This window comes from Lissotriton vulgaris, chromosome 3_2 (genome assembly GCF_964263255.1).
Source record: "Lissotriton vulgaris chromosome 3_2, aLisVul1.2, whole genome shotgun sequence".
Classification (NCBI taxonomy): Eukaryota; Metazoa; Chordata; class Amphibia; order Caudata; family Salamandridae; genus Lissotriton; species Lissotriton vulgaris.
Genome location: NC_141690.1, coordinates 191,126,522 through 191,140,375, shown reverse-complemented (window position 1 = coordinate 191,140,375; position 13,854 = coordinate 191,126,522). Strand labels below are relative to the sequence as shown.

The 13,854-nt window shown below is 45.2% G+C and overlaps 1 protein-coding gene across 1 annotated transcript in view; it reads right to left on the bottom strand.

Annotated features, from left to right (window-relative positions):
• Positions 1-13,854, bottom strand: part of POLN (DNA polymerase nu) — a 2,377,116-nt gene that overhangs the window by 2,184,653 nt on the left and 178,609 nt on the right. Inside the window, exon 3 of the mRNA XM_086964459.1 lies at positions 11,410-11,512. Coding sequence (XP_086820585.1) covers positions 11,410-11,512 — 103 coding nt within the window. The remainder of the gene's footprint in view (positions 1-11,409; positions 11,513-13,854) is intronic.

Below are 13,854 nucleotides of genomic sequence, written 5' to 3'. Positions count from 1 at the left end.
AAATACATAGGATGTTCCTTATATCTTGGAGGTGAGGTGGATAGACCAAGGAGGGGCAGACCTATATGGAGAACAATATGCAATGACCTAGAATATGCTGTTCTTAGTTGAGAGTAATTTCAAAATGCTTTTTGTAACCCAATTAAGGCATTTACTTCCATTAGTTGTTGGCAATTTGTATACAATTCCTGCACTAATTCTTAAAATTTGTTGTAAAAATTTTTTTTGTAAAGTATTGTTTATGAAGCCTGGCATTTTTTGTATGAGCGTAATTGCATCATTTTTAATGTAAATTTTAACCGTATGTCTTTTGTACATTGTCATTTTTTGTAAACAGCCCTGAAGAAGTCCCAAGAGGACGAAACGCGTCGGCTGTAGCTCCTGTGCGTGTTTTTCACTTTCGACTGAATTGAATAAAAGAACTTTTAAAGAATACAAGTAACAACTAATGTGATTTTTTCTGTTAACCTTATCAGAGCTAACAGTTTCTGGAAACATTGAAGTGGTGCACCTTGACCTTGTTTAGAGTACTTTATAGTTCATGTTTTGAACCAACTTTGTAACGGTGGGTGTTTTTTGAAGTGTGCACACATATTGTCCCATGTACTACAATGTGGGTCTGAATTAATTTTGGGAGAATATTTGACTAGGTGCTGCTCTGTTGGGAATCCTCCACCGTTGTTTTCTTCTTAAACTGTGCTTAGACTCATATTGTTTTTCTCCCCAACGGACTTGATTATGTACATCCTGTCATGAGGATGGGTCCTCCATGCTTTACCATTCCCACGCATTCTCGTTTGGTATTTAGTTTACTTATTTATTGTTAGGACGACAGATGCTTCCGTTCCTGAAGTGTAGGGTGGGGTGTGAGGGATGGGATGGGAACCGTTGTCCCGAGCTCTCTTTTTAGTTTGTTTCAGTTGTTTTTCAGTTCTGTCACACCAGCATTCACATGGCACCCCGATCGGCTCCCCAATCTGCACCCGCTAGGATGCGATGACTTCTATCTGGACACCTAACCAGGCTTTCTGGCAACCCAGTTCGGGCTGGGCCTCCCTTTGGGATTTTACCGCCGCACCGACACATCCTGCCACTATGCCTGACACACCTTTGCTAGGAGCCTCCCTACGCAGTATGTCCTGGAACGTTAATGGCCTCCTGGATCGTTTTAAGCGCATGGTTGTATTACGTTATGCACAACGCCATGGGTAGACATCCTACTGCTACAAGAGACACACTTGTTGGGTAACCACTGCCCCTTTTTAGCACGCTACGGTTACGATAGGATTCGGCACTTAGGGTTCACTCAGGGATCCCAGGGGTGGCGATCCTGGTGAAATGTTCTCTTCCACTCGTGATTGCACGGGTCGTCGCTGGCTGCCAGGGCACCTTTGTGGCCCTTTGTGGCATACAGAATGGTAGCCCTCTCAATCTTGTGTCGCTCTATTCTCCTCCCACAATGTTAGCAACGACCCTAGCCAATTCCGCCGACCTCCGAGCGTCTCTACCTCTGGGTCCCATTTTCCTCTGGGGCGACTTTAACGCGGTCTCTTCACCTGCCCTAGATACGACTGGTCCCCCTTCCCCTAGTAGACTTGCACAGGCGAAACAGCTGATGACTTGGTCCAAATCGTTGGGTCTATGCGATGCATGGCGTATTTGGCACCCACATTGTAGACAGTTCACACACACCACCTCAGAGGCGCATCATACGCAGGCGCGTATTGACACTGTTTTCGTCCCATCTACGGGCTGTCTCATGATTCGAGATGTCTCTATCCTTCCCCGTGGCATTTCGGACCACTCCCGGTAATGATTCACACAGGCTCCCCTCCCGCTTCTATATGTCTGACGTCGAGGTTGAATGCCTGGTTCCTTCAGGATAAGGTGTTCCGGAAGGTGGTGGGATGGGAACTCAAACAATACTTCCTGTCCAATGACGGGTCCGTATCCTCCCCAGGCACCCTGTGGGAGGCTGGCAAGGCTACGATTAGGAGGATCGCCAAGGACCAGCTCAAGCTCCAGCAGCAGGCTCAACTGGAGCAAATTACCTCATGGGAGGCGCAGGCCCCGCGCCTTGAGCATGCCACTGCCCGATCCCCCAGATGCATCGGACGCGAGGCTTCTTGCCCATCTCCATTCGGAGATAAAGCAATTGTCCCTGGAAGCGGCCAAACTCCTTTGGTGCTCATCCGTGGCGAGAGTGTATGGTTGGGGCGACAAAAATGGCTCACTCTTCCACCGCTTAGCGACATATCCTAGGGCAAACCGCATAATCCCTGAAATAGTGGTACAGGATGGTTCGGAGTGCCGCTCCCCAGAGGAGATGGCCCATGCTTTTGCTTCATATTACCACCAATTATACGAGGCAAGAACTCCAAGCCTCTCTCTCACAGGGCTACTGGAGGTCGGGATCTGCCACCTTCCTCACCTGGACCCCATCTCTCAGGCCATCTAGACCGCCCCATCACCCACGAAGAAATTGGGGAGGTGATCACCCTCATCTCCTCCGGCAAGACGCCAGGCCCAGACCGCCTCCCTCAAGAATATTTCGCTCACTACCAGGAAACTCTTACCCCTCATCTTGCAGAACTGTTTTGAGAGGCTGTTGAAATGGTTCCTTCCCCCAGGAAACTGACATGGCCACCATTGTGGTTCTTCCCAAGTCTCAGCTGCCCTCGCCACGATGCTTGGATTACCACCCTATCTCCCTCATCAATACCAATGTGAAACTGTGCGCCACGGTGCTCGCCCAGCGGCTCAAACCTCATTTATCCGTGCTGGTTCATCCCGACCAGTGCAGGTTCATACCCTCACATGGTACCCAGCACTACCTTCGTAGACTACAATTGGCCTTGGCCCACCGCCGCCTCTTCACCCCATACCTAGCGATTCTTCTTGTAGACTTTGAGAAGGCTTTTGATTCGGTGGACTGGGGTTTTTTGGAGGATGTCCTCGATGAAATGGGATTCGGTCCCTGCTTTCGTGCCATGGTTAGGGTTATTTACGCTCATCAACATGCTTGTGTCCTGGTGAAAGGGGTTCTATCAGAGCCCTTCTTTGTCTGCAGGGGAACGAGGCAGTGTTGTCCCCTTTTACCCTGCGCTTTGCTTTGGTGATGGAGCCCTTGGCATCCTTGATACGATCGTGCAAGCACATGCAGGGATGAGATTGGCCCAACACCATACCTGATAAAATCACCCTTTATGCGGACGATGTCCTCATCTATTTAGCAGATCCCGCCCGGTCAGGCCCCCACTGTCTCCGCATCCTGCACTCCTTCGAATGGGCCCCTGGCCTCCGGTTGAACCCAGACAAATAGGTTCTAGTTACCCCTACCTGTCCAGAGAATGCTTCGACTAGCAGTCCACTATACCACTGCACCGTCAATCCTTCAAATACCTGGGGATATGGATGACTCTACTCCCCGAGCTTAGCTGGGCCCTCAACGTCTCTCCCCTGGAGAGACGGGCTAAAGCTGACCTCCAGAAGTGGCAAATATTGCCCCTGAACCCATGGGAGGGTTGCCCTCTTTAAAATGATGGTACTCTCCTGGTTCCTCTACGTTCTTCAAAATACCCCCCTGTGCTTCCCCAGGACCTGGTTCCGCGAATTGGATAGCATGGCCAATAAGTTCCTTTGGGGGAAAGGTAGGGCCCGACTGGTGCTGAATGTCCGTAGGATCCCCTAGTTTGACGAGGGTCTGGGTATGACTCACCTATATCTGTACTAGCTTGCCACGTGCCTACTCGCTATACATGACTGGTACAACAGGGGATGGTCTGACCCGGCTTACAGGCATGAATTGGGGGAATTGGGCCTAACCAAGGTTCAATCCATGTTGTACGGGGATCCTATCCCATCCCACTTACCAGAGGTGACACACTCCGCGTTATTGGCCTGCGGGCCGCACTGCGACACACCAAGTGGACACACATACTGACCTAATGTCCACCCTTGTGGCAAAGGACCTGGATCAAAGAGGTTAATGGGCTGCGGGGTTTCAGGGCATGGGACCTTATAGGAATCTCACAACTAGGCAATGTATGGGTGGGAGATCACATGAGTTCCTTCAAAGACCTTCAAAGTAGATACTCCCTGCATCAGTCACAGTTCTACAGGTACCTGCAATTGCGATATGCTCTCCATACGCACCTCACAACGGGTACACTGCTTCCTGACCATAGCCCGCATGAGGCACAGATTATGTTGGGGGACCTGGGGAAGGGTGGCATCTGCTGCACACTGATCAATAATACCCCTAATTCCCTGGACCGAATGCGAGCTCAATGGGAAGAATGGGTGGGCATCCTGGAGGAGGGGGATTGGCGCGATGCCCTTAGGGCAGTCACCGCCTCCGCCAGGCTTTTATTTGCATGCAGCCTACCCCACCCCAGTGCGCCTTCACCGAGTGGGATTTAGCCCGACCTCGCTTGTACTAGGTGCGGTCACGATCCAGCGGACTTTCTCCACATGGTATGGGCATGCCCCCGACTGACGCGGTTCCGGGGGGATACAGAGGAAGAACTCTCCGAGATATTGGGGTGGGAGGTTCCCCACAATCCAAAGCACACGATCCTGGGTATTACAGATGGTTTAGATGGGTCTCGGAACGAGAAGTTGTTTTTCACTACAGCAATGGTGGTAGCCAAAAGGGACATAGCGACCTCATGGAAAAGCCCTGAACCCTCGAGTGTTGGACGCTGGCAGACTGGGGTGGATTGGTGTGCCACTCAAGAAAAAATCGTGTATGAGGCACGCGGGTGTCCCAAGAAGTATTGTATGGTCTGGGGGAAATGGTTGGGGGGTATGGTTTAGTCTCAAGGGGAATGTCCAAATCCACGTGGCTTTGTATTTACTAGTGTCTGTAAACTGGGTCGCATAAAACCTTGTATGTACTCCTGGACTTTCATGGTGTCGTGATGACTGGCTGGTGTCTTCTGTTAAATCATTAAAATCAATAAAAATGTGTTTATCAAAAAAAAGTTTGTTTTTCACTACTGCGAGGTCTATATCTCCCATAGGATAACATTGGGATTATTTCATAAGCGTAATTTTCAAACAGGAAGATATAATTGATTCATGTTTGGTGTCTCTGGAATCTTAATTAGAAAGCCTAACTTATGATGAAGTTGGATTTTAAATTACAATTCAGAAAATGCAGATTTTAGGACATTGGAATTCTCTTGCCTTAGCCATTTGCTGCCTGCAACCTTTCTCTGGTTACAGGACTGGGTGTAGTAAGCAGTTGGACTTTGTGTATTCCTCCTAGACAGCCACACACAATAGGAGCTTAGATGTGACTTGACGGGCCATCCTGGCAGGATGAGAGGGAGGTTCTGGGCATAGCCTAATTTTCAACTGAATAGGCTGTGTCTTGTTCCGACACAAAGAGCTGCATACCCCCTGTAGTTAGCCTGGAGCCAGGGCTGGCAGGGCATCTGTGTACTTCAAAGGTATGCCTGTAGAAGCTTCTACCCACTTCAGAGGCTGGCGTGTATAAAAGAAGGACCTCAGACACCACCACTTCAGAACACTTCTGGACCTGTAGATACTCAGGAAGAATGACTGTTGTGCTGCTGAAAGGCATGCCACTCTGCTGGACTGCTACTTTGCTGGGCTCCTGCTTTACTGGCTTGCTGCCCTTTTTCCTGGGCAAAACGGACTGGACCTGCACCTCTGAAACATAAAACCCAGAGTGACTCTAAGGGCTAGTTTGCTCGCTTCCTGATCTGAAGCCTCAGGGACATAACAGGCTTCCAACAACATTGCATCCGTACATGCACTCTGCCAACTGTAAGCCAACCCTGTTAGGTGGTGCCACCCCAGTCCTGGACCCTTGGAAGTGGGCCCAAGGTGCTTACCAGCAGACCTAATTCATCTTCTCTGCTGAGCGGCTCATCCTCTAGCTGAACTGATGCATCTCCTCGGCTGAAAAGCGCATCCTCTAGCAGAACCAACGTATCACAGCAGCAGCGTGAATTTTGCCTGACGCTGATGGTCTGCATCAACCTTGTATCGTCAGAACACACACATCGCTGACAGCCCGGCGCATCCTCAACCCAAGTCCTCGCATCTCTCGTCAATAGGAGTTCAACAACGGCCTCCGCATCTCAGCCCCTTGGAGCAGACACATTGCGCCAGCTGTGTGTCAGGATCCTCAACGACGCACAGAATCTCGCATCTCAGTCTTGTTGCATCTCAGAACTGAAGCATCATTTCGACTGCGCAACACTTCTTGCCTCAGGTCCACGCAATGCCCATTAACCAGGATTTAAGGTACTTTGTTCAGCAGGCCTTAACTAATCCCTGTAGTCGGCACGCACTCCTTCGCAGTTGGGCTGAACTTGTGGCTTTGTCCTAGTCCGGCACAACCAGATATCTAGTTTATTGTACTTTGTACTTTTTGGTGCTATTTTACCTTAAAACTTTGAAATTCAGTATCTTCAGTTTCCATGATTGGACTTATTTCATTTTGGTATTGTTTTATTTATTAAAATTGACTTTATTTTTCAAAATCTGGTGTGGGATCTTTGTGTGCGGTGTTTCAACTTTTTTTTTACTGTTTGAAGTGTTGTACAAATACTTTACACATTGCTTTCAGGTTATGCCTGGCTGCTCTATGCCAAGCTACCAGAGGGTGCGCACAGGATAATATGGGGTTTGCTGGTGCCTTACCCTGAATAGGATTATGGTTACTTTGTTACCAAGCTCACATCCTTGTCAATCAGAAACCCAATTTTTAACAATAGTAAAAATGAAAAAAGGATTGAATGATGTTATTGAATTGGACACTTATAATCTGTGTTCATTTCTCATTACTCTAGAATGGATACAAGGGCTGCTACTCCTATTAGGTGGGGTATCAATCCACAGATATTTGATTTGAGGGTATTACTTGTTGAGTACGAGTGTTTGTCTCCAGCTTTTTAGCCCAAAATTTAGTGGGACTGCAGGGTATGTGAAGCAACAGACTATGAATATGACCTTGGACAGGAATTCATGTAACAGCCTCTTCTGAGCTCAGACCAATGGCATCATGACACCCTATGAATTTGCAGGTCTACATTGGTAATGGGACAATGGCATCAATTAGACATTGCACCGCTGATGTGAATCAAAGTCTCCAAGTACTGCCTGCCATTGTCACCAGTTCTCATTTAGAGACACTTCACCGGCATGCTGTCAACTTGCATGGGGGAGGCTGCAGGTGCAAGGATGTGCACACACATACTGTTGGTAAAGACTTACTTCATTCTTTAGCTCTGAATATTCAGTCATTCCTAACTACCTAATCTTGATACCAACAATGATGCTCTGGTGGTGTTGTGCATTAAACACAAACTGCACTGGCGAGACTAGTTACCTACAACTTGCATGGTATGCAGTTACACATGGTGCTAGACATGTGAGTGGTCATGCACTATATTAGCATGTTCATAAGTAAGCTCTATACAGTGTGTAACCTATGGTGGCACAATCAATGTACTGCTGTGCATTGGTTTGAATCTGAAATAATGAAACGTGTATTACAGGTACTGACCCACAAGATTGGTCCACTGTAAAGTGTATATGGACAGCAGATAAATACTATTGATTTGCTTTCATAGAGGTCACGTAGATCAGTCTACAAACAGCACATAAGAGATGCATAATTCCTTTCTTTTACTTTCATCAATAATGATTGATGAATGGCCCTCTTCTGTGTAGGGTTTGAGTTAGGGCAGAAACCTCTAGACATCTATGAGACTGCATAACACAATCCCCAATGGACTCTGATGTTAGCGATGTGACGAAGGTTAGGATTAAAACAGTAACAAAAAACAATCATTGGCATAGCCAATAGGTCTCGCCTTTGGGACCTTATAAGTATTTAGCCACGTAACAGTTGATGTTGTTGCACCAAGGATATTGTGCTGGATAACTAAACACTTATAAGGTCCGAAAGGCGAGACCTATTGGCTATACTCATACTTGTTACCAATGTCACCGAAACAAACGTCAAACACAACCTCTACTTGTAAAAAACACCTTACAACGACTCCATCTTTCCCAAGGCGGAAGGGATCAGGCCTGACTTGAAAAGGGGGGTGTCAGAGAGCCCCCTGCAGGATGGTTTTCTCCATTCAGGTGGCACATTTGGGAACGAGGGGTGGGGGTGGGCTGACTGTTCGCCTCATATTTGTGGTGCACACTCAGTGTGCCTCTTCCCAGCCTCCTTCTCTCTGTGCCTGCGCCCATATTACAGTACAGGTGAAGAGCAAAGTATGTCCTCATCTGCAAAGCGTAACAGTCCATGCCAAGGGAATGCCCACATAAGTTAGCAATGGCGCTATGTGTGTGCCGGTACTGTCCGAATTACAGAACAGGGTACACAAGCACCTTCTGTAATACTACTGTGCCCTGGGGGAGAAGAAAATGGGTGCACACTTTTATTAAGCTCACTGGGCTATGTATGTAAACCAGCCCTAGGCACTGTGGTTATCTCAACTTGGTGGTAACAGAAAGTGCTGATTCGCTTGTCAGTTGTGTGTCAAGTATCACCACTTTAAGTAAACGAGTACTCTCAGCCTTGAATTAAGCCTACCCTAGAAATGTGGAGCACAAAGCCTTGCTGCCTCTGTGTGATAGCCTCAAAAAAGCAACTAGACACAGGCATTCAGAGGAAGTGCTGCAGAGCCGCACAGGCGCTGCCCGCGTCATTAAGCCAAAAAGTTCTAATAATATCGGACTGACGACAGAAAATCGTCACAGTTTAGTGCGTCAACACTGGAGCAAATGCAGTGGTGCCAGTACATACTAATAGTGTATGTCTCCATTCGGAGTTGATATCGCAGGGTATGGGGATTGATGTTACTCTCCAGCATAACAGGGCTGCAACTGCCTCACTTCCTGGGCAATTTGTAGTTATTGTTGACTGAGTTATTTCCTATTTGGGAAGATTACACAAGATGCTCAGCAAAGTAGAAGGCATATTAATTCCCTAAACTACTTCACAGTGCGCCAAACCTTTGCCCAGAGATTACAGAGATCCTTTCAGCAAGCCCATTAAACCAATATTCTACTTGTATTGTAGACCAAACATTCTCTGGAGTTGATGCTTTACCCCTAAACTATTATTAAATTAATTCAGCTAGTAACGTATTTAGTAAAATCAGAACAGCTTTACTTTTTCCTTGTTATTAATTCTTTTAGGGGTACAGTCTGTAAAAAAAAGAACCCATGGGTAACGGCAGGCAATAGACTGGTTTTCATTGCTGTGTTCCTACTCATCATACACAGCCCTTCCTGACTGGCAACCGTTGACCTTCCCCCTCCCCAGTTTGCCCGTGGTGCCGCTCCCTGTACCCCCACATCACAAAAAAAGGGTGGTTTGACAAATACCGGAGTAAATTGTTGTTTAAATAATTTTTCTTGCACTGCCCATAACCGGAACAAATGAACGAAAATGAATAAAGTATAATAGTCCGCAGCTAGTGAATCTCCTAAAACTTAAAGCCTAAAATGAAAGAGTTTATTTAGCAGCAGTAATAGCTCTACGATACAGGTGTTCATATAAAGCATCGTACAGCTTTGCTTAAAACTAAAAGTATGTGAAGAGGGGGCACGTCTTAAAGAGGAGTGACTACGTTTGTAAACCCTGCTCTCTTCCGAACTCAGCAAAATTGCGCATACAATAAATAAGCGGAACCCAAGAGGTCAATCACAAATTCAATTGAATGGATTTAGAGGGGGGGTGCACTCATCAGTGTTGAAAAGAGCACAAAAACAATCAACACGCTGCTGCCCTGTGCATTCTTAACGCTGAATACTAGTCTTAAAAGTGACTCTCTCCAGACCAAATATGGCTCACGGAATGTCCAGCACACAACTGCATCCTCTTCACTCTGTTTTGAAACTGAACAAACAGGAATTGGCGGCACTAGCTGTTCTCATTAGAAAAGTGGGTCGTTGAACACTTGTAAACAAGAGTAAAGAAATAGAAAAAAATGGCGGGACACTTTTTTCTTCAATTTGCTTACTTTTGCTACAATCGCGGCACCCGTGCTTTACTTTAACTATGTTAAAGTTAAAGCGCGGGTGCTGCGATTGCTGCTAAAGTAAACAAATAGCACAAAATATTTATTTCTTTACTTTCTCAACAATCGCGGCACCAACGCTTAAAACCATGTTAAAGTAAAGCGTGGGTGCCGCTATTGCAGCAAAAGTAAACAAATAGAAGAACATCTATTTCTTTACTTTTTCAACAGTCGCGGCACCCGCGCTTTACCTTAACATGTCTGAAGGTAAAGCGTGTGTGGCCCCAAAGTGAAAAGAAAATAAATGATTAATAATGAGCATTACAGAATAAACAAGTTTGACGAGGAGGAGGCAGGGGGAGGGGCGAGAGGAGGAGGCCTGCGCCTGTTTCCCTTGCGAGAGCGAGCAAGAGGCACCATCTGTTTGCAAGTTAATTACAAACAGATGGTTTCAAAGCTCGCTCCCGCAAGGGAATCGCCAAACGTGCATGCGTTGCAATTGAAAGCAAAGCCAAATTGATTTCAAGAGGTCTCCTCCTATGCAGCGCATGCGTGCTGCGTAGATGAGACCTAACCATACCCTACACATTTTTTAGTTTTTGTCTCTTCCCACTGGATCTCCACCAAGTGGGAGGTCTGCTAAGAAGGAGGAACTCGCACACATCTACAAAGTAAATTATTGACTCTGTATATCACAATAAAGCACATGAGCCCATCACACATAAGTGGCATAGTTGTGGTGAGGAGGAACCCGATAATGAGCATGCTACTGTAAATGTGTGAGGGATATACCCGAGTCTGTATTGCTGTCTGATATCTGGACCACCCTTTCCTCAGGTAGGAGGCTCATTACATAAAGAATCTTTCCCAGAAGCATATATACCTGACAATTAAACACCCACTTCTAGATGTGGTAAAGAGTATGAATTAAGGCTTTGTCAGTTCCTACATTGTAAAAATAAAAAAAGTGTGCTTTTAATTATTCAAGTGACGAAATTCTTAGGCATCACTACCAGTTATGTTTCCAAGGAGTTACAGCCTTGTCTGTTTTTTTAAAGCAGTCAACGATCCTTAAAGGAAAGTCTTTTCCGAATCATAAAAGTGGCTACATACAGTTTTCTGCTCACAAACCCTGTCATTTTTTAATTCAGAGGTTTTGAATATGTGGCATAAAGTCATGTTGGATTATCCTTCAAATTTTAGATGAATTTACCATTGTTAGATGCAGATGATTTTAGTTTCATCTTTTTGGATAAGTTGGCATTTTTATTGAAAACTAAAGTCGCTATTGCAGATTCTCTCTGTCTATCTATATATATATATATATACGTAAGTCTGGGATAGTGATTGCATGGTTACCCACACCTCAATAGATATATTAATTCCTCACCTGTGCTCTTCAGCCTTGATTTGTTTAACTGTTAATTTAAGATTAGCAACAGTGTTCTCTTCACATTCATTTTGAAGTTGTTGTGCGATATGACAATTCAAATCTGTGAAACAAAAAACAACACAAACTTTATAAATATCGCAAGAACTGGGATACCACCATATTAGGAACCTGAAGTCCTCAACATAGCATCTTAAACTCTTGTTCTAAGGGAGCATATTTTGCTAGTTCTGCCAACTGAAAAACAAGAGAAGATACAACTTAATGAGCAGAAAGATGTACGATATATAAGTTGATAATGAAATGATAGAAGTATTTTTTTATGAGTAGCCTCTTCCAGAGCATCTAAAGTTGTCTCTGATAAAATCTTAAGCTCCGGGACAGAAAGTAGGGTTGCGAAGCAATTACTGCTTGTTTTGCACGATCATCCTCATTTTTCTTTTTTACCAACACTGCTGGTTTTTTAAATCTGCAGGCCTAAAAAAATCATAAAAATATTTACTAGACCAGCAGGTCTAGTGGCTGCAATAATCTGCTTGACTTAACAGTAATGTACTTGGCCCTAAAATTGTTTGATCCGAGCAAATATCTTTTTTACAGATTCGCCTTTTTCTTCATCATGACATGTTAGCGCACCTTCAGATACGCAAGTTCAGCATTTCAGATGTACAAAAAACGATTTTGTTTGATTCAACAGTCAAAATGTCAAAGGAATGTTTCTCGGTTCATGTTTAAAAACTTTTAATAAATGTATTACTACATGATTTGGTAGCGTACTGTCATTTACAAACATCATATTTTCCATTTAAAAGGTCACAAACTTGCCCACTAACATGCAGTTTTATTGATAAAACTAAATAATGTACAAAACAATCTGGAAATTGGGTTTCAGATTTTTTTAAATCATTTGCACATGACCACGTACAGTGCTCTGATATGTTTTCATCCAATTCAAATCTTTTTTCATCACACAGAATTACAAACAATGTGCTCTCAGAACTACTAACATATATTTTGATGTGTTTTAACAGTTCATTTTCAAGCTTCTTTAATGTGTGTTAGAAAAAAAGCTGACGTCTTACAGCCTTTCATTTCATACTCTTTGTAGAGCACAATTGCTGCTTATTTTATCCTGGAGCTTGTGATTACATTTTCTTTGTCTGACTGCAAATTGTAAGACATAGGCGGACACTTGATTGCCGTATCTGTGGGCAGATCAAACGTGACAAGATAAAAACAAGATTTAAAAGCATCTTTATTGCACATTCACTTTCTGAAAGAACAGAACATCCGTTCTTTATCAGCTCACCAGAACAGGCAAGTAGATTTTAACAGTGTGAGCTGTTTTTAGAGCCTAACTCGCCATAGCGAGTGGGCGAGTACATTTCTCAAGGAATGTTCTGTTCACTGGAACAGGCTCCAATGCATGTCAAAATTAAATGTCATCGGGGGTGCGTGGTCTCAAGCCGAATGGTGTGAGAGGCGCTTTAGGGGAGCTCCTGAAAGTCGCCGCTCTTAGCTGCCTAAATAGCAGAGCCGGGGCATTATCGGCACCACAAATCGGGGCGCAGGGGCATCGGAGGGGCTAGGGCACCCCCTAGTAAACCGGCACAGACTGGGGCTGCTATGACATGGAGATGCAGCGCTTCCTCCTCCCCTGGCTGCACTCAGCGGCTGCCATTTTGCCTCCTGTGGCCCCGGACTGACTGCACCTCTACCTGCTGCCATCCACCCTCCCTGGCCTTCACGAAGGTGCTGCTTTCCCGCAGTGGACCCCGTATCCTGGGGGTGGCCACCCTTGACCGGATTGCAGGCTGCTCTGGTGAACGCTCCACCGCCTCTGACCACTCCGGCCGCCATTTTGGGCCTGCTTGTCCACCTGAAACCAAGACTGAATCTGTAGTTCTAATAACATAGATAATACTAGCCCACAGCCACCAAAAACGTTTTACAATAAGTGCCAATAAATCAATGAATCCGAAAAAAGTCCAATTAGGACGATCAATTTAATATACAATATAACAACGTTTGAAAATCAATGTATCTATGTACATATATTTACATGAATCATAAGGCAAAATACACTTTTCTAAAAAGAGAGACCGTGCACAGAGAAAGATAAAGTATGTGCTCAAGTGAATGATCAAGAGGATCAGAAAAACAGTGTAGATCATTTATATACAAAGAAACATGAGCCTGTCCTGGGTAATGCTTGTAAAAAATACTTCTTTTTTACTAGCTTAATGCTATCTACAATTCCTTGGTCCTTAAATTGCACCAATGGCAATAGGATTGCCAGGAAGAAGGGAGTGGGGGGTGGACAAGGGACAAGGGTCAGTAGGTACAGGCTCCCAAAGGGGAATGTCGTCGACGTTTCGACCCAATCATATAGTGGGTGGTTCAAGTTCTCAACAACGGGTCTTCATCAGGACGGAGTGATAGGGG